At 41.0% G+C, this 26,141-nt stretch overlaps 1 protein-coding gene across 3 annotated transcripts in view; it reads left to right on the top strand.

Moving 5' to 3' along the window:
• The window catches only part of DKK2 (dickkopf WNT signaling pathway inhibitor 2), a 187,690-nt gene that overhangs the window by 128,909 nt on the left and 32,640 nt on the right, over positions 1-26,141 (top strand). For 2 of the 3 annotated variants that reach the window (XM_067568197.1, XM_067568196.1), the window contains one exon: positions 6,296-6,504. In XM_067568197.1, the coding sequence (XP_067424298.1) occupies positions 6,307-6,504 (198 nt within the window). In that variant the 5' untranslated portion in view covers positions 6,296-6,306. Of the gene's footprint in view, positions 1-5,984; positions 6,505-26,141 lie in introns of those variants that run through there. The other variant, XM_067568194.1, reaches the window with a different exon arrangement.

The following is a 26,141-nucleotide window of genomic DNA, read 5'->3' as shown; positions in this document are numbered from 1 at the left end:
GGGCAGAAATTTTCCATGACAGGTGTTTGCCTCATGCTGATTTTATGAGGAGAGGCTGAGGGAACTGAACTTGTTTAATCTGCAAAAGAAAAGAATGAGGGGGGATTTGATAGCGGCCTTTAACTACCTGAAAGGGGGTTCCAGGGAGGCTGGGGCTAGGCTGTTCTCGGTGGTGGCAGATGACAGAACAAGGAGCAACGGTCTCAAGATGCAGGGTGGGAGGTCTAGGTTGGACTTTAGGAAAAAATTTTTCACTAGGAGGGTGGTGAAGCACTGGAATGGGTTACCTAGAGAGGTGGTGGAATCTCCATCCTTAGAGGTTTTTAAGCTGAGGCTTGACAAAGCCCTGGTTGGGATGATATAGCTGAGGTTAGTCCTGCTTTGAGCAGGGGGTTGGACTAGATGACCTCCTGAGGTCCCTTCCAACTCTAATATTCTATAATTCTATACAGTTGCTTCTAAATCCTCTGCAGATTCCATCCACACTGAGCATGCACCATCCTCTCACAACTCCTGGTGCTGACTAGTGTGCACCATCCCCAGAGAGCGAGTGAACGAGCATGCTCCATTCTCTGCATGCCGGGGCTGAACAAAACTTTCCTTTCAATTGCTCCTCCTGACTGCTGTGGCACTGGGCTCATGAACTGATCAGGGAGACTGAAACCCGCCTGCAGCAGTCAGCCACCCTGAGTGCAGTGGGGGATGGAATAGGGTGGGGAGAAGAGGGCAATGCAGGAGCTAGAGGGTGTGGGGAAGCAGAGGATGAGGGAGACAAGCAGCCGAGGGGGTAGCAGTGGTGAGGGAGCAGGCGACTGTGTGTGGGGTGGATAGAAGCAGAGAGGGCTGGAAATGATAGGTGCAGATGATGAGTGGAGCTGGAACTGGTGGGATTGGATAGGAGAAGAGGAGGGAGGGAGAAACAAGCCAGGGCAGAGAGATAAATAGGAGCAGAAAGAGGGGGACGAGAGGTCTAGGAAGGGGTGGGAGGCGCAAAAAACTCATCCTAAGCAAGTGGAGAGACCCTTAGCCCTCTTGCACTTAGAGTGAAAACCAGAACTTATATCTTCAGTCCACATGGAAAAAATCAGCTGCCAAGGAGAGAGAATGCAGACCTTTTCTCCAAATCCTGCAAGATGCTGCAAGGCATTCTCATTCTACAGAATCCCACCTAAGAAACATATAATAAAATAGGGCCTAGCCTCTTGGACTGCTGAACAGTGCTTATTCTGAGTCAGTTATTTCTGATTCATCCCTCCACTTAACTCAGTAGAATGGTAATAGGATGTATTTAGCTAACTATTATTATACCTTTGTAATCCCACATTTTTCTCCTCTTTTCTTTGAACCGATACCCAGGGGCATAGAAGCTAATGGGAATCTTGTCATTTGCATCATGGGGCTCAGGATTTGGTTCATGTTGAAGACTCGCAGGCTACATACATGATATATGTGGCTTTTTATTTAAAAACAAATAATCAGATTTAGAGTGCAATCCTGTTATTTGCTCAGTGCCTCCTCTGAGATGTTCAGCACCCTCAATTCAGTGGGAGCTGCAGATACTTGGTACAGGTTACTAGACTAGCTTTTATTTTCATGGATTCTCTCTCTCTCAGCCATTTGTTTTATAATCCCATAAGGAGCAAATTTGTTTGGTGGGATATTGTCCATCATTGCTTTGTCTATTTTTGTTGATCCTTACTTAAAATATATAGGAAATGTATTTTTAAAAACATAAATACTAGTGAGTGTTGATAGGGGGGTTGTTTGATCTTGCAACCCTTGCTCAGGCAAAAAGTGAGTGGGAATGTTTCCTGACTGAGGACAGCAGAACCAGATTGACAGTCCAGATAAATTGCATTTACTTAGGGACTCATTCTTTTTTCACATTTACTTCAATGGGAGAAGGTTGCTCTGCCTTCTATTGAGTGCTTACAGTGTGTTCCTAATTATATAAAGCATAGAAGAGACACATCTCTGCCTCAAGGTGCTTACAAAATAATTAGACAAACTGGCTGTTTACTATAACCGCCCATAGCTTTCTGATCCATAATCCGAAAATCGGATAGAAGTTACGCAATCAATTTTAGCCAGAAGGAAAAAAGGTTTATTTACCTAAGTGAAGTTATAAACGGGCTTCGCACGCTATGGGGTAGTGATAACTGAGATGGGAAGCAGAGCCCATGAAACCTTGCCACTTTATAGTTCTGCTCCTTTGTCACACGCTGGTAAGCTAAGGCTGAGGCTAAGGGAAGGCTGCTTTGTGACATCTACTGTGAAGATTGGAAAGAGATGTGATTTACATGGTAATTGCTTTCTGCTGTACCTCTCTACCCCTGGCCAAAAGTAATAGGACTGTACAGCCGTCTGAAAACTCTTCTGGCTGCCGGAAAGAAATGCAAGGCTTCTCTCATTGTGGTGATAAACCAGTGAGCTGCATGCCTGTGTGTCTGTCCATCTCAGTGCGATTTATGTTTGAATGGGTAGGTTAGTGTGCGCCTCTAGGGGTGTCAGGGCTGATTGGGTGTTTCTTTCTATGTGGCTGTGATTATAGGGATTTTTCTGTGTTCTGTCTGTTCAGATCTCACTTTGCTAGTTTTCTGTGAAGTTAAAGTTTCTTTAAAGTGCTTTACAACTTTTTATTACAGGGAAGGATTTTTTTCAACACATTGGGAGCTGGGTCGCAATTATTTCATCAGACTAGTGTTGTTATAGGTGAAAAGCTCACACACATGCTAATTCAATGAGACCCCTGATAAGAAGTTGCCTTTTACTTTGGCTGATAGATGATTGCCCTAGCTTTTCCCAGATTTCCAATGAACCAGATCACATGAGGAAAAGGCGTGCGAACAAAATGGGGAGGAAATTTTTTTTTATCACCTTGCCAAGGAAATTACAACACACTTCTCTCTTTCCCCGCTAGGAACTTTCCTATAGAAATGCCTTCCACAATTATACACAGATGCAAATGCAAAAATCATCCTTCATTTCCTAATTCTACCCAAGGCTGCAAAAAGGGACAAAAAGTCAAATGCTGTTAGCAAGGAGAATATGGTCAGATTGTTGATGAAGTTTCATTTCACCTTCAGTCCCTCCTCTCCTCAAGGCTAGGAGAAGGAAAATGTGAAACATGTAACCCTTTGTACTGACTATAACAAAACAAGGACTTGTCTAACATGAGAATCGGACTCTTTGCAATGCAACACAATTTATTTTAGGACCCTCAGGATTTAACTTAAGATTCAGTCTCTATAGTTGATCTGCCATTTCTGAATAATGAAAATAATTTTAAATCCATCCATATTAAAATTGAGTATTGAAGCTGATAACTTCTTTGGATAAGAAAAAAAGAGATTTTAAATAAATCCCTCCATGTAAAATCAAAGGCTTGAGTTGAAGTTTTTATAAATTCACTTCCCTATTACCAGAAGCTCCTCCTAGATTATCACAAAGCCTAAAATTGGGACACGTTGGCAGCAACAATCCTCTGTTCTTTTAAAAGACTGTACAAGGTATTGTTTCACATGAGGTCATTGCTGGAGACAGCTCCTTATCTCCTTAAAAAGGATCTAGCCACAGCTTAACAGCCAGGAAAGGGAGTTCACAAAATCACAAAAATAAAAGATGCTGGTTCAGGGGGCTTTCCTCTCTCTGCCCTTCCCCCCTCCTTGCATGCCTTAGTGATTTCCTCTTTCTCAACTGCTGATTTAGCAGGGAGAAGGGAAATGAAGTTTCATTTATTCCTCCCCCTAACCATGTAAAGGGGTATAATAAGTGGAAATGATTGATTCTATGTCAGATGTATAGTGCTGTGGAAGGAAAAGAACCCATGAAAATCCAGTTACTGAACTCCTCACCTCCCAAAAAATTATTGCTTACACTTAAATGTGTAAACAAGCAACTTGCAAGAAAAACTGTTCTCTCCCTTCCTGCCACGAAGGAATTAAGGGTTTGTAACTAGTCCGCAGAAGTAAAGACATGACCTAGGGTAAGCCTTTTGCAATGAGTCTCTTGCAGTTAATAGGATAAAGGTAAAAGCTGGATCTACACAGATACCGTCAGATCGTGCTGATTTTTGCACCCAAGTTCCCAATTCTGTTGCCTGTTTTCTGGATCCAGTTGTTTGCAGTCAAGCTGTGATGCCAAGATGTACCATTCTCTCGAATTTTTTGGCACACTAGTAATAGCTAGATATGTTCTTAGGTGGTTGAATTTGGGAACCAGGATACCAAAATTGCCCCAATCCATGTCCCGGATCCAGATGTTTGTGGCACTACAGCATCGAGATGTGTCGTACTCAGGAATTTTTTGGTGCACGGATAGTATTTGGATGTGTTCTTTTATTTGGAGAATGGAATTTAGAAGCTTGGGCACAAAAATTAGCAGGATGCAGAAGGATTCATGTCCTGGATCCGTGTTTTTATGGAGCTACAGTGCCAAGATGTCTCATATTCTGGAATTTTTCTGCACACTAGTAATGATTGGACATTTTTTATTTAGACGGTGGAATTTTGGGGCCCTGGGTGCAAAAATTGGCAGGATCCAGCAGAATGCAGCATTTTCTGGCAGAATCCAACTTTTACCCACATCCCAGATAATTAAGGGTACAATTTGGCACAATTTTTTTTTTTTTTAGTAAATTGCACAGCAGAAGTACAGGAGGAAAAAGTCACAGAAAGGTCACCTAATGACCCATTCAGAGCCCTCGAGCCACCACTACCAGCCCAACCCACCTGGAGCCTTTGTCCCTTCTTTCCCACTACTCCTTACCCTCCCTGATGGCAAGACTAAGGCCCTTGAGTGGTCCATCCTGGTTCCAGACCTGTCCTGTTCCTGGTGCCGAGAGGAGCTACTGCTGTGGTTTTCACAGCTGGCAGCTGAGTTCTGCTGCACAATGCAGAGTATGTCTGACATGCTACACACACAGCATGCCGCAAAGCAGGGGCTGTGGGACAGACTGGCTGGCTGGGCTACACTGCAGCGCATTCCCTCCCATCCAGGTTTTAAAAAGGTGGGGGGCATGGCCCTTTGTCCCCCACCTCTGTCTCCAGCCCCTTATGGAGCCGGGCCTAGTCCTGCTGTGCGGGAGCCACCACTGTGGCCTGAACTCATCTTGCACTTTATTCAAATTCCTAATACTCTGAACACCGTGAATTGGTGCCAAAATCTTAGCCTTACATAGTCCAGTTAAAAGGGATATGTGTCCTTAAGTATGCTGACCCCTGAGTCCCTATGTGTACATACATGTGTCCAGGAGGTGTGCTGATTACTCAGGGACACAGAAAGCTTTGTTGCTAAAGATAGGGACTACATCTCCTGTCTCCCAGTCAAAGTGGGAAGAAAGAGCCGCTGCTGGGAAGGTGGGCTGCAGGGTAGAAGGGGTAGACGAGTCAGTTTCACTCTTTCCTCCGCCTCCAGTTCAGAGTGACAAAGAGAGAATCCATTGTGGAAAGTTATAAAAAGTAAAGGAGGCAGAGAGAGACCAGAGCAAAGTGAGAGACTGTCGGAGAACAGTGAGTGTGTGTAGCGGTCTGTGCTAAGGAACTCAGTGAATTTGTCTAGATGTCTGTCTATTTCTGCCTGTGTGATTCTGACTCCAGGTCTTCAGTCCCAGGGACTCACCCTGTCTGCTTGTTTGCCGGATGCCTGGAGCCCCTCACCCCAGCACCAGCTAGTCTGTAGGAGGAGGAGAACGTGTTCTTTCACAAACACTCGCTACAGATGCTGAGGCAAAAGAAAGAAAAAGAAGAAGGGAGGGGAATAAAAAGGAGAGAGAGAGAGAGAAACAAAACTAATCCCAGCCCTTGCCGGTGCTGCTTGGATTGGATCTGGTTTGAGTTTTCTCCCTGCTGACTTGTGTAGCAAGAGAGGAGGAGTGGGGGGAAATAAGTAACTGACTCTTCCTCTGAAGCTTGAGCAAACCTGCTGGGTGACTCCACTGGTGGGAAGCTTCCCTGGGTGCAGTTGCCTCATAGTTTATTGCTCCCAGTCTCTAAGAAATTTCCTGAACTTCTCAAGGATCTGGAGGAAAAAGCCGACACTTCACTTGATCTGAGAGTTGCTCATTGCCTATAGACTATACATATTTTTTTAGGGGATTTTTTTTTTTTGTCTCTCTCCCAGGACAGCAGTTTCCTGGGCATGTGGCATTGAAATCTATTGAATTGTTTTGTTAACAAACTTTGGGATAATTTTTTTTCTTTTTATCCCTTTGCTGTTTTTTTATCCTCTTTTGGTGGGGAGGGGGAGATGATGATGCTGATATGGAATAAGTACTCGTGCTGTCTCCTCTTACTAGCTGTGATCCTGATGGTGGAGAGCTCCCAGCTAGACAGCTCCAGCTCCAAGGTGAACTCTATCAAGTCCACCCTGATGGGGGAGGCTCCAACGCAGGCAACCAACGGATCTGCAGGCATCCACCAGGGACTGGCAGTCGGTAGCAGTAAGAAGGGCAAAATTCTAGGGCAGAGGGGAAAACCTCCAAAGCACCATCATGGACAAGGAGAGGTAGGACACAATTAATATACACCCTCTCTCTCTCTCTTTCTCAGGTGTAAATGATTATTTTTATATGTGATCTCTCTCTCCCTACCTACTTCACATTTGTCTAACATTCAACTTTATTATGTTAAAAAAGTCAGATTTCTAGACCCTCTCTTCTTGATAGAGCTTTCCTTCCAAAATTAAGCTAATTCACTCCACCAAGACTGTCAAAGACAACATATTGTTTTTAGAGAAATAGATATGAGTGGGATTTATAAAGGTTTTAAAGCTTTAATTTTTCTTAAAAGTATCAAAAATTGACTGAGAGTCAGTAATCTTAAAAAATTATTGCTTTGAGCATTTCTCTGCTAGAATCCCTCATAAAGACAGCTGGAGATAAAACAGTTAATAATAATGAATAAAGGATGTAGTTGCTTGCTATTTGTTTTAGTAATTAATAAGTCAAGTTTTAATATTCAATTTAATAATCATCAAGTCAAGATGTCAAGCTAGAGTTAAAATGAAAACAATGTTACTAGTGATAAAATGAAACCCCTCATAAAATCACAAGTAGGAGATTCATCAGGAGAAATCATCTTGGGTGGAAGTGTACTAATGAGCGTTAGAAGGCTGGTCCAATTGGACCAATTGCTAGTCCAATATTTTAGCAAAATCCTGGGGCGTAGTTATGTGCTTAGGGTGAGGTAGAGAAAGGATTGCATATTTCACTCTGGGACACCCCACAATGCATGCAGATGTTTTTCTTTGGTCATGGCTGTGCTAGGCTGGGGACAGAATGACAGCCCTCAGGATGGGGAGGGCAAAGTTGAGCTGAAATAAAAAGGAGTTACAGTTACGGAAGTAGGATGGGAACCCAATTTGGCTGTGAACAACAACTTCTTCCTCCTCTCCTTTCCTCCCCCTGCTTTGGATACACAAAAATCTGACTGAAACATTTCTGCATTCATGTCTCCTGGACAGTGACTTAAAATGCTACTTTATCATTTATCAGCCTTCTATTGCCTTTTAGGTCTCAACTTGAATGGTACATTATAGTGATTGTATAAATGGTATAGATAGAGCGTGCATTATTTTGCTTTAGAAAATATTGGTTTTCATACAGTCAGGCACTAGTAGCACCTCCAGATACAGCTGCTTTTCATAAGCAACAGACAGTGTTGCGGCAAGGGAGCTGCCAACATTCAGCACTGGAAAGGAAACATACTGAGTGCCTGAAGGGTCCCTGTCCTGTTCACATGTCTCTCTAAAGCAAGGAAGAAGCTGCAAATTCAAGTGATTCATTGAATTCACTGAAGTATTTCACAGCAACTTGCTAATAATTTGGATATGGCTATTTTTTAATGAGTGCACGTAAAACTAGCAATGTGTGATTAGGGTTTTATTTTAAGCTAAATTATTGGATTTTTGAAGCTCTGTAGCCTCCTTTCTCAAACCTCACAATTGTTTTATAATTCACACAGAATTTGGCGACCTTTCCTTACTTCTGAGCAAAAATTTAATAGCAGGTGCTATGTTGAAGTCTCATATTACTAAGATTATTGAACTTTTACTACTTTTACATTTACTAGGATATAACGGAATATGACTTCTAATAAAGTTGCCATTGACCCAAAAAAAAAAAAAAAAAGAAAAGGAGCACAGTACATTTTATTATTCATTCTCCTTGCTTTCTTCACTGTGTTTAATTTCCAAGAGCCAGATTCTATCACCCGTACTTGCACCGCATAATATATTGTTCTCTGAGCAGTCCCATTGACTTCTGTGCTGCTGCTTCCAAAGTAACATACTACACAACAAGCGCATGGAAGACAGAATCTGGCCATTTGGTATTAACCTGGCCATTCTTATTCAGGATGAGTAGTCTTTAGCGCTAAGTCTGATGTTGATCACTACTATTCACCTAGTCCCAGTGAAGTCAGTCGGACTGCTCACGCATAAAATTTGTAGGACTGGGCCCTTACTCGCTAAATTGAACTTTTTATTAATTTATAATGGCTCTCAGTCACTAGCACAAATTGGCGAAGCTTCACTGAAAAACACATTCAGACACACATTTATAATTATAAATGTCCTTACTGGGAAAGAAGATGTCACTTAGTTTACGGATCCTGTTTCATATAATTTGCACTAAAAATATATCACCTCTGCCAAAATCCTGCTACTTTACGCAAGTGAATAGTGTCAATATTTCAATGGTATTATGTGGATGAGAAAAGCAAACAAGACTTAGCCCAAGGGGCCCCATTTCTGTACTCTTTGCTCAGGAAGAACTTCCATTAGAATCTAATGGGAGTTTTTCTTGAGCAAGGAATACAGGATCGGCGGCTGTTGAGAGCATAAAGTATTCATGATATTTTCTCCTATTTATAAAGCTTCATCCTCATTTGTGGCTACGTCACTTGGTGTGGCATTGGATAGCCACGAAAATATCTGAGATTTACAACCAATAATCCTTAGACATTATTTCTTTCTCTCCTTTTTGAAGTAAGATAATTAACACAATACTGCAGTAAAAACAACAAATCTTGTGTTGATAGTTCATTTTTTGTTGACATTTATGGTTTCAGAGCTGCTAAGCTTCTGCTTTTCTAAACAGTGGTATCATATATCATAAACCAATTAAGACATGACATTTTAATAATTTTCTTTAAATAGAGTTTTATTAGATTTGTACTTTTCCTTGATTTGCTTAAATTATCAGACATTGTAATGGAACATGATATGTTTTGTTAAAAGAGCAGAGCTTCCTACATTTTCCTTTCTGTTTTTTGCCTTAGCGGGATTGATAGTGTGATTTAAAAACAGCAGTATCTTTTATTTCCTTGGTATTAAAATTTTGAGACCATTATTTTATTTACAAATAGGAAATTGTTTTGGCAAGTAATTAGGGTGCAAAGAAAAACTAATATTTTGGTATTAAGGCAGCTATGAAGGCAGCTCAATTCTTTGCTCGGGTAAACTGGTAGAACTCAACTGAAGTCAACGGAACTCTTCCAGGAAAGAATTTGGTCCACGTTGGACAAGAGAACAATAGCCAACAATTAGGTTGGTTTTGTTGTGGGTTTTTTTTTGTTTTTGTTTTTGTTTTGTTTTTGTTTAGACCATGTTGGAGCATTTCTTAACTACATTTATCGTTGATGATCTGAAACATCAAGATTAGGGTTGGCTCTAAAGCCTTTCATCTATTAAAGAAATGGATGTGTTAATAGTCCATGATTTCTCTGGAATGTTGATATGTTTCCTCTAGCGATTGATGTGTCATAATGCTTTCACTTAGAAAGGGATGATCTTGCACTTCTTTCTCAGGCAAAGATCCTATTGAAGTCAATGGGAATATTCATATGAGTAAGGCAAGCAGAATCTGGCCTCCTAGATTGTCCACACAACAATTAAATACCTGCGGCTAACCTGGGTCAGCTGATTTGGGCTCACGGTGCTCGGGTTGCGGGGCTGTAAAATTGCTGTGTAGATGTTCAGGCTCGGGCTGGAGCTTGAGCTCTGGGACCCTGTGAGTGAAGAAGGTCCCAGAGCCTGGGATCAAGCCTGAGCCCCCACAGCAATTTTTATCCTGGAACCCTAAGCCCCATGAGCCTGAGTCATCTGGCCCAGGCCAGCCGTGGCCGTGCCGCAGGTCCTTTATTCCCATGTAGACATACGCATACAGGGGCAATCAGGCTGAATGTGATTTTGACACAATCATGCCTATACAATGCACATTATTTCCTTTCTATCCTTATTCATTTTGAAAGTATTCATAGTATAGCTTAGCTGTTTTGCAATAGCAGAGAGCATAGAGTTACTAAATCATCTGGATTCTGGCTGTTCCTTCATCTCTGTCCCTTCTCTCCTCAGTTTTTACCATAGTGTACAATGTACAAGTATGCACAGTAGGCAAAATATATAGACATACACAGGGCCATATGCTACTCCAGTTACTCAGTAAGGGCCTGATTCTGTATTATTGACTCACATGAACAGTCCCATGAGGAAAGATGGCAGAATCAGGCACACAGCTAGTTGCTGCTCCATGGGGCTCAATGAAATCAGTGGACTCTTTTCCTGAGCAAAGTGAGCAGGAATAGTAAGAATGTACTATTCTAAGAGGGCCTGGTGAGATACCATTACCTCCCCTCACTTTTCTTTTTCATTTTGATTTAGATGCGTGAATTCTACAATAGCTAATTTTGGCTTCTTGAGAGAATGATTATGGATTTATAATCTTAATTTTTTTAAGGTTAATGAAAATGCCAGATTAACAGCACTGGCAATTGAATTTTTCTAGCCATATATCATATATAGTTTACACCGTAGCAGGGCAAGCTTTCCCATGCTGTCCCCCACTGTTCGGGAAGGATCACTTTTTTATGGACAGAATTCCATTGGTCTTACTTATGGTTGAAAGTAATGAAAATTCCCTTGATTTCAGTGAGACTACTTGTATGCCTACCTCACTTCACCACAATCTGTATCTGCCCTTCTCTGTTTCCTAGAGACTCTTCGCTCTCTGCCCCGCAGCCTTCCTGAGTACCTCTCACTACTCTAGGCATAGGTCCCCTCCAGTCCTCTGACTCTCCCCTCTGCTGTGCTCTATCCACCTACTAGCTGCAGCTACTTTCCTTTACTAATGCATGGGTTCTAGTAGCCCCCATCTTCCCCCGCCCATACACACACACTTTTCCCTAACCCTCCTTCCTTTTTTCCTCCACCAAGTCCTGTCTCTCTCTCAGCTGCAGTTTCTCCCACTGCTGCTGGCCAAAACAGCAGATGCTGAAGCTGAACTGGATCTCAGCTCGTCAACGGTCCTACCCTTCCATGGTGGTGAAAGGAGAAGGTGTACTCCCTATTGTTGGGGGAGTGGGCAATAGCTTTGAGCTGGGCGAGAGAAAAATGGGGGGTTAAAAGGTTACAGGAAAGAGCAAGTGAGAAATTGAGTGGGTAAAAAAGAGGTTAGGTTAGTTACGTGAGAGAGAAAGATGTGAAAGGGTGGGAGGAGTAATGAGAGTGGAGAAGATAAAAACAGGTTGCATCCAAGCAAATATTTGTGAGTTCAGATGAGTTTGATATTTATTTTTTTATTTATTTATTTTAACTGAACGCTCTGGCTAACGCTTGGGCTGGGATCTTTGAGTCCTCTCAAAATGAAACCAAATGATAAGCCTTATGTGAACTGAATCAAAATGGCAGAGCTTTGCACAGCTCTAATATCTACCAGCTCATTTACCTACTAGTGTGTCCCAACTGGATATAATCACCAGCATGAACACTGTGACATCCTAGAAAACACAAAGATAAGATTTCTTAGTAGGCAAGTAAAACAGCACGAGATTCAGTAATTGACCATAGTATCCTGAGAACACAGCAATAAAAGGTACCAAAGACACCAAAAATGTAACCACAGTATCTTGAATTGCTAACAACCAAGACAGCACCAATTATTTAACCACAGGATCAAAACTAATTTAACTACAGTACCCAAAACTATATTCAGCCACAGTAATTTTATATAAGTAACCAGAGTTGCTACATCCATAAAGGTCACCAAATAAATTATTCATCTTTTGCTTTCTGAAATATGGATGCTGACTGTTAGTAGTCTTGTTAAGTGTCTAAGGAAATTGTTTCTCCATTAGAGAACTGGGCAGGAATTATTTCCATTCTATGTCTCACTTTGAGTCCCCTTTAATTTTTTGTTATTAATGTCTTAATTTGGAGGAAAAACGCCCATAAAATAGTATTATTACAATTTATTTATTTTATTATGATTGTTCCTATAATAGTAGCATCTAGAGAGTTTCAGCTGAGATTGGAGCTCCACCGTGCTAGATGCTGCATAAATCAAAAGACAGCCCCTATCCTAAAGAGTCTCAATAGACTACACAGACAAACGGGGGGGGGGGGGGAGAGGAAGAGTTTGATAACATTTTCCATCTGCAAATGGTACTTTTAGGATCACCTGAGCTCAATTAAGTTGACGTTTATATGCGCAATTGATGCAATTTTAATTTTAGATTGAACTGAGCATGTTTGTCTGTTGGCAGTATGCTACATCTCTATCACATTCTGTTAGTTGATTAAGCTTTCTGGGTCTTATTACTAACTGCCTGACATGTCCCAGGATGCATAATCCGGTAGATAGTTAATTCTGCACAAAAGGGGCTTCTTAAAGCCAGTTCCTGAGTGTGTTTCATGTGTCTATTTGCTATTTAAACCTTTTCCACATCAAGAATAAAAAAAAAAAAATCTTTTGGATAAAATCTTAAAAGCAGAGGCCTGGCCTACTCTGCATGGACATTAAAGATCTGTGGCCAGATCCCAGGGCACTTTTTTATAAGTAGTTCTTTTCCTGGTGACCTTCACCAAACTGTCCTCACCCCCCTACTGTAAGTGTGCCATTTGGTTGGTGCTTCCAGTGCTTAATAGTGTGCTTTGTGCAAATGGCAGAAGTGTTGGATATGTAGAGTGTGTAAATTGTCTAGGGAACCTTAAGCAGGAAAGGAACTATATAAATATAGAAGAAAGTAAAGCACTGTGTACATGTAGATTGTTAATTTTAGAAGACCCTCAAGAAGTCCTTTGAAAATTCTTTAAGGGCTAGATTGTGCCTTTGGTACCCTTAGATGGAAACTAGTTCCCTGAGCTGCAGCTCCAGTGACATGGAGAGCCTCACACGGCCGCCAAAGTCCTTAAGAGGAAAACTTTAATAATTTTGTTCCTGATGATGTTTTGTCTGCAAAATTTAACTTTAATTTTTACAGTGAAAACATGAATATTAGTGTATTCATTGCAGATCCATCCTTGTGTAAAATGGGCTTAATTTACCTCCAAATGACACCTGCTCGGAGTGAAATTTTGTCTTTTTGACTCAAATGAAGATCAATTTTCCCTTAAAATTTCATGAAAACAGAGCAGTTTTCCTTTTCAAAATGGAACTTGAAAACAATCAGATTTCAGGTTTTCAACTTATTGTGAAAATTTCACACAGCTCTAGAACTAGCTACAAAACTTCATGTTAAGAATATATATGTGTCTTTATATTGTACATTGGGGAAGGAGACATAAATGGACACATACAATTATGCCAAATGGCCAAAGTACAAATGAAAATGGTGCTTTGCTTTTTTCCCCCCCATCATAGTTATGGTTTTCACAATAATCATTGTTCTTGTGGCTGGCCCCATACCCATCTATGATTTATTACCTCTTTTGGGGGCATATAGACACAGAGGTCATTGATACTGAAATGGGCATATCTATAATCATGAGTGGAAATAGAAAGCTTCTTCATTTAACAATTGCTTTGGACTTTCTATGAGTAAAGACTGGGAAAAAGGAAGAGAATGTTGTTTAAGCCCTTTGTCGCCAAAGTACTTAAGCACTTGCTTCAGTCCCATGGGACATGCTTAGTCTTTGATATGACAGTGATGAATCTTTGAAAACTACGCTTTGCATATATGTAGTGCAAATAGTACAACTTTTAGTACATTTTAGCAATGACAAAGGTGGGCTGCTCTCCAAATGCTCAAGGTGTGAGGTATTCCTCAACTCCATGGGAACTGCGCTTCACTCCACATAATGTAAGTGTGAACCAAGAGGTGTATGGTTCTAAAAGTGTACACATCAATCCAATGAATGAAAGTATAGGCTTCAGTCCCATGCACTTTGTGAAGCTTGCATTGAGTGAGCCAATGGTCTGCAGGACTTGTGATTGCCTAACTGCAATTCTGACATTTTTTAAAGTAGAGATCTTTTTTAATGCAATTATAAAGAATACCAGCAATATCGTGTATATATTCTGCAGTGCAGTAGCCATCTTACATCCCTGAAATCTCATTCTCATCCATGACATTTTCTGTATATCATTGGGGCCACAGCCCTGGAAGTCACAAACCTTATGGGAAAAGACCCTTAGATGGTGCTGTTTTTGACACAGAATTCTGAGCAGGGTAGTCTCCAGACACCCTTCTTTCATTCCATCATATTAGACTTTGAAGGTTTTTCTCCCCCCTCTCTTCTGTTCAGTTTAATGAAATTCCCAAAAAGCCTAAAACTACATGGATTGTAGTAAAACAAGATTCATTATGAAGAGAATGAGAGAAATCATTAAAACAAAAGAAAAAATATTAATATCATAACCAGTCTGAAACTATATGCCAAAGCTAATTTAGATGGGTACATCTTGGATAGCTACAATGGAAACATTTTTTTAAAAGTCTAAATGACTTTGAAAGTCATTTGAAAATGGGACTTTGGCTTCTAAGAGGCTTAAGCACCTAAGTGCTATGTCACTTCTGAAAATGAGAATTGGACTCCTAAATGATTCAGATGCTTTTGAAAATTGTACCCACCTTATGTTTCTTGAGCCACAGGTATGCTCTGATTCCTCTCTCTCACAGTTTTCTTATCTTACTTGTATTCATGATGATCACTTGATGATTACCTGTTCTGTTCATTCCCTCTGAAGCACCTGGCATTGTCCACTGTCAGAAGACAGGATACTGGGCTAGATGGGCCATTCGTCTGACCTGGTATGGCTGCTCTTATGTTCATGTAGAATATGTTGGGGTGCTTTTTTTTTTGTTCTGTTTTATCTGAGCTCAGTTCAAAATATTTACAGATTGGTGTTTAAAAAAGTTCTTTCTCTTAAAACAGAGAAGCAAAGATGAGTTTAGGACATCTCCTCTCTCAATATCTCCTTCAGAAGAGGCTGCAGATCAGGCTAAATGAAGCTGTCTTACAGGCCTCTCTCCCAGAAGGGGTAGAATGGGCTGCACAAATCTCATCTGCCACTTTGCTTCTCCTCTTCTCGGTTAAAGACTGGGGACAACAGGCCGGTTTCTGTCCAGCTGCTCTTCATTATGGGGATAGGGTCATGAAGAGACTCTCGCATTTTCTCTTGACAGAGTGGTGAAAGGCATGTTCTTAGCAAGTTATTTTCCTCCCACTTCTCTTCATGTGGGGAAAAGGCTCCAGGGTGTAAATGTTGGGCTAAGATCCTCCTCCTTCCTCTCTTTATAAAGGGTAAAATTAGGGTTGATGAATCTGCTGTTCCTTCCTCACTCACTCCCTTACTAACAGCTACTCTTCATGAGAGAGGAGGATCAGGTGGAGAGGATCTGGTCTCAGTCCTGTTTTCTTCAGGGGGAATGGCTATGAGGACAGGATTGTGAGAGTTTATTCTCCTCCTGGTTTTCCTTCTCATGGAAGTGTAAATGATCAGATAGAGGATTCTGTTGTCTTTTTTCCAGTGGGGTGAAGGGGCTGGGATTTGGGAGTTCATTCCCATTTATTTCCTTCCTTGGAAGCAATCAGATAGAAGAAACTGTGCTTCATCCATATCTCACAGGGGAGATGATAGCTCATAGGTGAGGAGAGAGTTGTCTTTTGGATAGGGGGATCATGCAAGGCGAGGGGACACTGAAGTGACTTAGAGAGGGAAGAGTAAATTCTGCATTGGAAAGGAGGTAGCCCTCATGAGAGGTATGTCTTTCACCAGTGGAACAGATCTCTGTCTTGGGTCAGAAAATATGTAATTGGGATGAGTGTTTCTGGGTCATGGTTATAGGGTGACATACATGGCAAGCAGGCCTTTTGCAGGAGAAAGAAGGGGATACTACGATAGTTAAATGATTATGAATAAGGCTGTTCAAAAATAAACAGGCCAATTTCATTCCACTGTTTGAGAGATCATATTATTAGTCATTTGTGAATATGTGGACAGCCACTAAGTAGAGATAACAATTATTCTGTAATCCTAGACGTTTCCACATTTTAGCAGACGGTCTAAAAAGTCATGTTGGAGTGTTATGCAGTGTTGTAGCCATTGGGTTCCAGGGTATTAGAGAGACAAGGTGTGAAGTAATATCTTTTATTGGACCAACTTCTGTTTGTGAGATAGACAAGCTTTCAAGCTTACAAGGAGCTCTTCTTCAGGTCTGCATAAGCTTGAAAGCTTGTCTCTCCCATTGGAGTTTTGTCATTCTTTCTCTTCAGTTTATCACCCAGTCAGGGAGCAGGAATGACACCATGTGATTTTAGATAACCAAATACATGGCACAAAGAGTGAAGTAAACAGTTTGTGATCAACTAATGGGGCTGAAATTGTTCATTCAGACTACACAGTGAATATTTATAACAAACGAATTAGTAGAAATGGGGATGAGTTTATGAATGACTCAAAGAATATTCTTCACCATGAAATAACTCAGCCAGCTGCTATGGGGGAGCCAGTATTGGGCAACACATGGGAATTGTATCTATATGGAAACAGTGGATCCTGCTGTCTGGAAGGGGCCAGGGAAAAAAGGTGGGCTTACCCTCCTCTTTCTCAACAAGCTCCAGAGCAGAGCCTGGTGGCACACACAACATCATGTGCATTTTGTTAAGGGTAATGTGTTCACTGAAGCCAAACTTCTGTCAAAAGTTATGTTTAAAAATCCATTTTATATTAAAAGTTTTAGTGGAAGGGTTAAAGAATTTAACTTGGTAAAAATGTATCTGCAATTGCTTAAATTAATACAGTGCTTTCAAAATGCTCTTCAGGAATGCTTGTAAACTTCTGTGCTTGTTTCTTTTTCCTTCTCTGGGTTGCTATCTTCCAGAACAGCCTTCACAAGGAAATGGCTTTTTAACAAGAAGAATCCTCTTGAAATTACATTTCCAAGGGGGTCCTTGCCACAGCAGCTGCAACAAATTGCAACTGAACTTTAGTCTCAGTTGGTCCTTATTGTTAAAAGGATAGGTGACCAAATAAATATTTGCATTAGAACTCCATGACAATTTATTAAGCAGCGTTTTGCAGTATGCTGAATTAATTGTCTAACCAGAAAATCAAGCTTTCTGCGCAAAAATAAATATCTCCAAGCCTTTACACCAGTGCTTGACCTGAAGGGGCCTGAGGAAATAATCTATTCGGTTCTATTTGATTTAGGTTCTTATATCATGGGCATTAATCACTGTGGCATCTGAGTGCCTTTCAGAGGGCCAGATTCCAATACCCTTACTCATGCTGGTGCAGTATTTTACTCCTTGACTATTTCCATTCATTTCATGGTGCGGGGGCTGCTGAGAGGTCAGATACAACTCAGCATGAATACAGGTGACACAAACAGTCCCAGAATGAGGAATCTAAACAAAAGACTAATGTCCATCATTCAGATCTCCACTGATGAATCATCTCTGCTAGGGATAACTATACGAGCAAGACGCCTCTGAAGAACAAACCTTTTGCCTTTGGGATACCAAACTGCATTAAATGGGAAGCGTTTTCAGAACATTTTTTCCAAAAGTTTTACTCCTCTCTGTGTTGCTCTGTTATAATACTTACATGGAAATTTTCTTCCTTTTGAGCCTCCCAGAGCACTTTGCAGACATGAACTAACATCCCTGTGAGAGAGGTAAGCCACATTGTTCCCATTATGCAGATGGGGCGAGCCTTAATCTCGATGACCCTCAGTTTCCCCATCTGTACTTAATTTCTTCCCAGGGATGTTGTGAGAGTAAATTAATAATTAAATACTGGCATTTAGATTCTGCCCTATTTACAGCTATGTCACATTGCCCAAGGGAAACTCGAGAAAGTACTGACCAACACCTCAGAGTGGTACAAGCTGCTTCCCCAGTGCTCTCCACCAGTTTTGTCAGCTGGTGTGTGGGTAGAGCCACGGCAGAGCCCGCTTCTCCTGCCTGCCACCCCCTCTTCCTCAACTCCCAATTTGGGGGCAATTTACATCTATGGGTCACAAAGAAGGAAAAATCCCTGTGCTTCCCTAAGGCATGTGATTGACTTGGCTCTTGCATGGAGTGCACAAAGAGGTGGGGGAAAAGAGCACTTACTAGAACCAGAGACCATATGGATGAGTTGCTCAAATGTATAAAAGGTGCGATTAGAAAAGGCATTATTACAGTTTCAAGTGGAGCTGTGGATACATAAAACTCTCAAAACAATTACTTAGTTGCCTAAATCCATATAACTGTCTAACATTATGCACCCAAATTTGAAAGTGTTGGTCTAAGTGTCGTCATCATCCACATGTCTGTAACAGAGCCAGTAATAAACCTCCAAATTCCTGCAAAGGTGTTGCAGGTCAGAATTGAATTGGCAGCGCTATATATGGAGGAAGACTAAATGTTATATACCTAAACCTATTTCACACCAGTTTTGTTAGTTCTCTACATTTACAAACACTTAAAAATATGCAATTCTAAATTAAGACAATATAATTACAGATAGAACAATATAAGAGTTTTCTTTATCACTGGATTACAGTTCAAAAATAGGAGAGAAACACATTTGGAATGCTGAGGGGCAGACAGTTGTAAGATGGATAGAGAAGGAATCTGTAGGTCAAGGCTCCTGGGTTCTTTTTCCCCACTCAACCCTGTTTTGCTGTGTGACCTTCGCCTGATCAGGAAATCTTCCTTTGTCTCAGTTTAGCCATCTGTAAAATGGATATACTCATTTTTACTTTGTAGCGGTGTTGTAAGGCTTAATTAAATATTTGTAATGTGTTTGTGGAGACTCGTGGGAAAGGCACCTTTATAAGTGGAAAGTCTTATTTTGAAAATTTACGTCTAGTTGCTATACTGAATACAGCCTAATAGGAGTTTACACACCATAATTCAAACCTAGCAACACCCACTAACAGTGAGGGAAGTTGGTATTTGTTTTTAAACTGCAGCTTAGGCCCATCTCTGCTTGTTAACATGTTTGCTTTAAAAAATGCTCTTATGATATTACAGTGATAAGGACAAGTGCCTTTGTATAAATACTGTTCTCCTTAGCTATCAGTAGGGCTAGATAGGAGAGTCTTTAACAAAGGCGGACATGTGCATTGCAGGTGTGAAGGGAATGCTCAAACTGTTTATGAGTGCACAAGTCCCATGAACAAAAAGGGCTGCAAAGGATATTGTAATTTTAAGGGGGAATATGTTTTAAAGGCCTATTAAAATAAAGCAAAAAGGGAATAGCAAATGAGCTGCAGATTGTCCTGTATAACAGGGATTGTCATTAAGAAAATTCTTTATTATTCCAAACAGGCATGTATTAGAGACAGGTCCAAACAGCTTAGATGCCATTGGACACTGGGGTATCCACTAAGTCATTCAGGCTGTGTCTGAAGCAGTTACTCATAAAATTCCTATTCTCATTGAAATAAACAGGGAGACAGTGTAAGATAATGTTGTCCTAACCCTTTTAAAGGTGCGCGCTCGCTGGCTCGCGCTCTCTCTCTCATATATAGGGACTTGTGCGCTCATAAACAGTTTGAGCATTCCCTTCAGACCTGCAATGCACGTCTGCCTATGTTAAAGACTCTCCTATCTAGCCCTACTGCTAGCTAAGGAGAAGGGTGTGGGTGTGTGTGTAAAATGGGAACCAACGTATACTTGTACAAATAGGTACCCAGTGGTGCACATGCTCCATATATAGGGTGAAACCCTGGCCCTACTGAACTCAGTGAGAATTTTTCCATTGACTTCAGTGGGGCTAGGATTTCACCCCTGGCACTTACTCATCCGGCACTCTTGCACCAGGCAGAGTTTTCATCAGCTTCAAAATTAACCCTTAATCTTCTTTCCCTAAAATGACCTAATATTTTCAATATAAAACTGGACTAGAATGCAGGGATGTTGCAAGCAGAGCTGCAAGAAGATCCCTTCCTGATCCACCATATCTAAAACAATTGATGCTTAATGAGTTGTGTAGATGGAGCAAAAGCACTGGTGCTTATACAAGTATCTGAAACACGAGTGTTTTCATTTTGGCCTTGCAGCAGCACTGATGTTCTCTTCTTCAGCAGTGTCTCCCAATGACCGTAGATATAGTGGTAGCAGCAGCAGCAGCTGAGGAAGGGCTCTCTGATTCAGATTTAGTTGAGTGTGTGAGAATATTATGCACAAGAGCCACTGAGGCCAAATTTCTAGTTTTGATTGATTTCCTCTCTTGCGGTGAGTACTGTCTCCAATGCCTTTTCTGGTCACCTTCCAGTATTCGCTATATGGTCGGTGGGTGGGCAGGCGGGGGGAGGTTTACAGGGAAAGTACTGCAATGTGGAGTTGTGAGAAGTTTCTTACAGGCAAAAAAACAATTAGAATGAAGCCTGTTAATTTTAAGTTCACACCTGTACAGAGCAGCAGCATGAGGCCTATTTTGAGGGCTTAAGTGGGGCTTAGGCTAAGGCCCAGCTACCACATTGGCACAGGGGTGAATTTCAGTCAAGATGATCCATTCTGATAATGGATGCTGAAATGCTTAGAACACATAGCAAGAGCAGAAGAGAGAGAACATGAATTTGTAGTTGCTCATGAGACTTGTGGCATAACTCACTTCTGTGCTGAGCGCACAGGGGATCCAATATCCAATTCACACTAGTATTCCCATTGCCTTCACTGGGAATCTGTGTTAATAAGATGAGAAAATTCAGCACTTGTTCAGTAAAATTTCACACTGCTTTTACTTAAAATTTTCCCCCCAAAATATAAATGTGTAAAAGGCAAAAAATTAATGTAAATTTCTGATACTTGAAGAAATTTTGTGAACATCCACACTGATTACAGCTTATTTTCACAATGTGTTTCACCACAAATATTTGGCAGAGTAAAATAACCCAGACATTCAGACTTCCCCTCTTCCTTCCTGTCTGTCTCAAGTGCCCCACATTAATAGTGTGTTAAGATTCACTCTTAATCATAAACCTAAAGGGATCATTGTCTGTCAAGAAAACTGACCCAGCAAATGGCAGATTTATAACCACAATGAACCAAAACATTTTTATCTCTGGTAAACTGTTTGCCACAGCTCTACAAAATACGAATGTGAATGGGACCAGAAAGCAAATGCTGAGACTAATATTGAGGGCCCCAATTTAGCAAGAATAAAATTAAGCATTTGCTTAACTTTCACCATGAATTTAGTCCCAATTACTTCAGTGGGAACATTCGTGTGCTGGGAGTTATGCATGTACTTAAGTACTTCGCTGAACTGAGGCCTAGGATGTTGGTATCATGTTAGGAGTATTTTGATATCAAGCCCATTTGGAGCCTGCTCTCTTTCATTGAAATCAGTGACAAAACTCTCGTGGACTTCAGTATGGGCTTGTTGTCTAAAGAGGCTGCCTCGTTTCTAAATGAGATGTTAACTTTTCCAAAGAGAAGATTACTGCAGGGGATAGGAAATGAGTGGCTCAAAGAAATCAATGGAATGAGAGAGAAACAGAGTGAGAGGTGTAGGGCTGGATTTGCAGAAGTGTACAGCACACATCTGGGGCTGGGTTTTCAGAAGAGCTCTGCTCCTGTTTAGGCAGTTAAAGGACATGACCAGATTTTCAAAAGTGCTCAGATTTTCAAGTCATTCATCAATGGGAACTGAGGTCTTTTGAAAATCTGTCCCTGCAACTTCCTGTGCTGATCACTGTCATTCATAAAGTTCTTCCTCCCAAAGAATTCCCTTAATAATTTCTCATTACAGGTGAGGATGAATAAACTTTTGCAAAATAAAAAGATCCTAAACAGGTCCTGTCACTTCGTACTGAGCATGCAGAGTTTAAATTATTTGCTGCTTCGAGATGCAGCTATTAGGCCTTTTGTTGTCCCCAGAAAAGATTTCACATTCCTTTTTGCCCAGATCCTGCAGCCCTTATATGTACATAACTCCCTTTGAAATCATTTGGAGTTCTCCATGGATAGTGGCTGCAAAACCAGGCCTTGCAGCAGAATAAGTATAGTTTACTCATAAGTAAATAGTAGAGGTGGTCAGCATTTTCTCCTATTTTTGATGAACCAAACAGTTATAGCTACAAAATGCAAAACTTTTGAGAAAAATGTTCATAAAATAGTATATATTTCATTCAAATATTCACTGAATACCATATTAGTGCAAATTTTTTTACCACTTCTGTTTTGCACCCAATTTGTGCCCAATGCAAAGGTTACGCCATTGTTTATACCAGATACTCCATGGAAGTTGCACACACTTACGCCGGGGTGAATTTGATTCATTATCCACATTTTTCAGATGGAAGAAATGAGTCTGACTGACACACTGATAGACTTTAAGGTCAGAAGGGACCATCATGGTCATCTAATCTGGCCTCAGACACAGAGAACGGAGGCTAGGTAGTAATTCAGTATTAGAGTCAGGAACAGAACTCAAGGGCTTTCTTCCAGACTCATGTTAAATTTGCTAGATGAGGGACTGAGGGAGCCTAATAAAAGTTACTTGGTATTTTAAATGAGGTCTTTGCCCATTTTGATGTTGACTCAAATAACTCCCCTCCCAACATCAGGTGAAAGCAAGAGATTGCATGTCATCTGAAAAACACTGAATTCCCTTCACGCCCTCCCCTGGCTGTAGTTTCCTGTAACAAGTTATTTAATAAATATATTTAATAATAAAAAATATTTCCCCCTTTGCCCTACCCTTCCAGCTGCAAACTCCCACCGTTTGGAGCCATGATGAATACATATGTTTAAAATATTTAAAACAAAAAACAAAAAAATCTTCTTCCCCCTGCCTTCTACCTCCCAGCTGCAGATTTCCAGCCCCGTAGCAGTTTTTCAGCCCTTAGATTGCAGAAATACTTCACTGGGAAATCCAAACTGTCCCAGTGCTTCTTCCAAGTTGACTGGCATTGCCTCCTCACAGTGCTTTTAACTGCTTCCAAAAGGAACCAGCCATGAAAAATGATGAAGACAATGAGTCAAATGGAGCCTGATGAAGCAGTTTAAACTGGGCACAAGTGTAATGGGAAAACTGAAGAGTAATCCTCTAATGAGCTTGGCTGTATTTTTGTCTCAGTCTCTGACAAATGTGACAAAGCCCAGGACTTCTAGGGCTGTTTGATCAAAATCCATAATGTCTGTCACCCCCATCTGGCTTGCTTTGAAGACCTTAAGCTCCAGGTTCCCTGCCCCCAGAACACAGAGAAGAGCACCCCAGCTGGCTTAGCAGACCTGCCAGCCGGCTGATAGGGGCTCTGCTCCAGAGCACATTGAACTCTGAGACTTGGTGATTTACCTGGTGATTATTAGAACATGTGCCAACGAATCCATGATTCTTGATTAAAAATGACAGGAACACACACGGCCTTCTATATAGCATAGATGTAAAGAAGTTGGTCTCCAGAGCTGGACTGTCTAGTGAATGGCTTCTAACAGCCCTAAGAAGTGCTGGAATACTTGACTCATGGTGTGTGTGTGTTTGTGTTCTTCTGCTTTTTCATTCAATGTATTGATGAGTATAGCTTAACTCCCCCACCCCCACCTTCCCTTTAACTGGCATGCTATACAGTATTGACACAGACTAAGTTTTAACAAAACAGGTGCCTAAATTTAGGTTCCTTAAGCCCATATTTGGGCAACTAAATAAGTGGCCTGATTTTCAAAATAAGGTCCCTGCAGCTTTCAAGGACGAATGCTTTTTAAGTGCACAGGTAAGGACTTAGAAGGCTAACTTCAGGCACCCGTGTTTAAAATTTCGGCCACACGTGAACACCCATCATGAGAGCCTCAGAAGCAACATCTACTAAGTTCTCTTCTTGTGATGAGTTCTACAAGACTGAGCTACTGAATGGCTTGGAATCATGGGAGTGCTAACTGTAAAATACTAACAGCATCACATTATCTCCACAGTAAGGTGGGGTACGGTTAGCTGCAGGTGGGTATCCAGGCAGGATCTTTTCTGACTGCAACCCAGCCCGAAACAGTGCAGATAGAAGAACTGTGAGTGAGAGTCAGAGTAGCAGGCAGTAGCTTAGCCCACAGCTGATTGTTGCTGGCTGCCTGCCGGCTGGCCAAGCTGCCTGGGAGAAAGATCAAGGACTTGGAAGTGGGAGGAAGGTAAGAGTCCATCTCAGAGATGTGGGGGTAGCTGAGAAGAGGAGTCTGTCTGGGGTGGGGACCAGAATTTTAATGGATTCTGACTCTGTTAAGCCTTAATCTATGCTGATTAGCTGTCTGGGTCATTTCTCATTTTGAAGGGATTTCTCGCTTGCTCTCTCTCAATAGATTTTTAAATCTATAGATCTATAAATGTACAATGCCAAATAAGAACAGTGGCCCAAATCCATCCCTGTATAACTCCACTGACTTCAGTGATGTGACGCTAGGGATGAATATGGTCTAGTATTTATTTTTTAAGGAAAGAATTGCTGCCAAAAAAATTACGAAATTAGTGTGCTGTCTATTTTCACTGACGAAGGTCATGGAAAGGCATTCAGGAGGTAAGGCATTCAAGAAAAATAGCACCAGTGACAGGCCTGTGTTTAATCCATTGCTCTACTTCAAAGCCTTTTTACTCTTTGCACTAGATTGCAAATTAAAATGATGGAGTTGGTTTGAATTTTCAGGGTTTTGTGTGAATCAGAGGTTGGCTTGAAAACCCTTGTACTTGGAATGTTCAAAATCTGAATCAAGATCCAGATTTGACTTTTGCAAAGGCCACTATCTTTATAATGAGATGATCCAAATACCCCCAAAACTTTAGGGTGATCCCAAAAGTGAACTATAATTTGCAGCTTGACCCCATCTTTCTTCTATGGGGGTATCTACACTAAGCTTGTTTTGCCCAAAAGTTCCTGTTTCTACTACCAGTTCAGCTCCTCCAGTGGGAGCAACAGTTAGAACTCTACAGTAGGCAGGCCTTCAGGCAGCCACCATGTTTCAACCGTCATATTGTCTAACCCTGCCCAGCGCAGATCTACATGACATGGCAGTTAAACCTTTGGCAACTACTGGCATCTTGTCTACATAAATGTTGCTACTACTGATGGAGCTGAATCAGTAATTGGGGACTGGAGGGAGAGAAAAAAATGCCGGTATAGACCAGGCACAAGTGACTCAGTAATTGAGCTAGTCAAAAAAATGGAAAAAAACATATTGGGGTAAAATTGAGAAATTTCAAAGTTAGGTTTTGTTTTGCAGTGTTTGAAATGGACCCTTTCCCCTAGGATGTGGGCATTAGAAATTTCCTGGAATCTGAACAGACACCCAGAGAATGTCTGTCCAGGCTGATCTGCAGGTGGCTAAGTAAGATTTCTAACATGATTTAGAATTATTTCCCCTTACATGCAAATTGCCATTTTGTCAACTAGGGGGTGACATGTGGAAAGTAAACAGGCAATTCCAACTGCAGTGAGCAAACGAAATAGCCACATTTGAAAAACACATTATTTCTTTCTGTAAAGGTCCCCTTTAGTTTATATCTAAAATAGTGAAACTTCCATGAAGGGCCTGTTTTAAAAGTAATAATTTGTTTCCTGTAACGAAAGACCACTTGACTAGGCAGCTAATGTTTGCTGGTCTCTTAGGTGGGCTGTTAAAATAGATTTTATCATATTAAGTCCAGTAATTCGCTTTGTTATCCAGACCTGATGGTTTTCAGTGTGTAGTACAACACAACCAATTATCACACAGTTAGACTGCATGTATTATAACAATGTATATATTATACTATCCCTTATATTACAATATTGCAGTATATGTAGTACATTAGGGCCCATGTGTACTATATATACTATATGGTAAGCAATCTTCTTGTTAAGATAATGCCTACCATCCTCCACCTAGATTGAAGCCCTACTGTGCCATGAAGTGTTTACAACCTAAAGTCCATTGAAGAATTTGAGATTCCTTTCATTGATTTCAGT

Source organism: Emydura macquarii, unplaced genomic scaffold, assembly GCF_026122565.2.
Source record: "Emydura macquarii macquarii isolate MOO-44397 ecotype Brisbane River unplaced genomic scaffold, CSIRO-AGI_Emac_v2 contig_2863, whole genome shotgun sequence".
Taxonomy (NCBI): domain Eukaryota; kingdom Metazoa; phylum Chordata; order Testudines; family Chelidae; genus Emydura; species Emydura macquarii.
The sequence above is the reverse complement of the archived record's forward strand: the minus strand, read 5'-3'. Positions and strand labels throughout refer to the sequence as shown.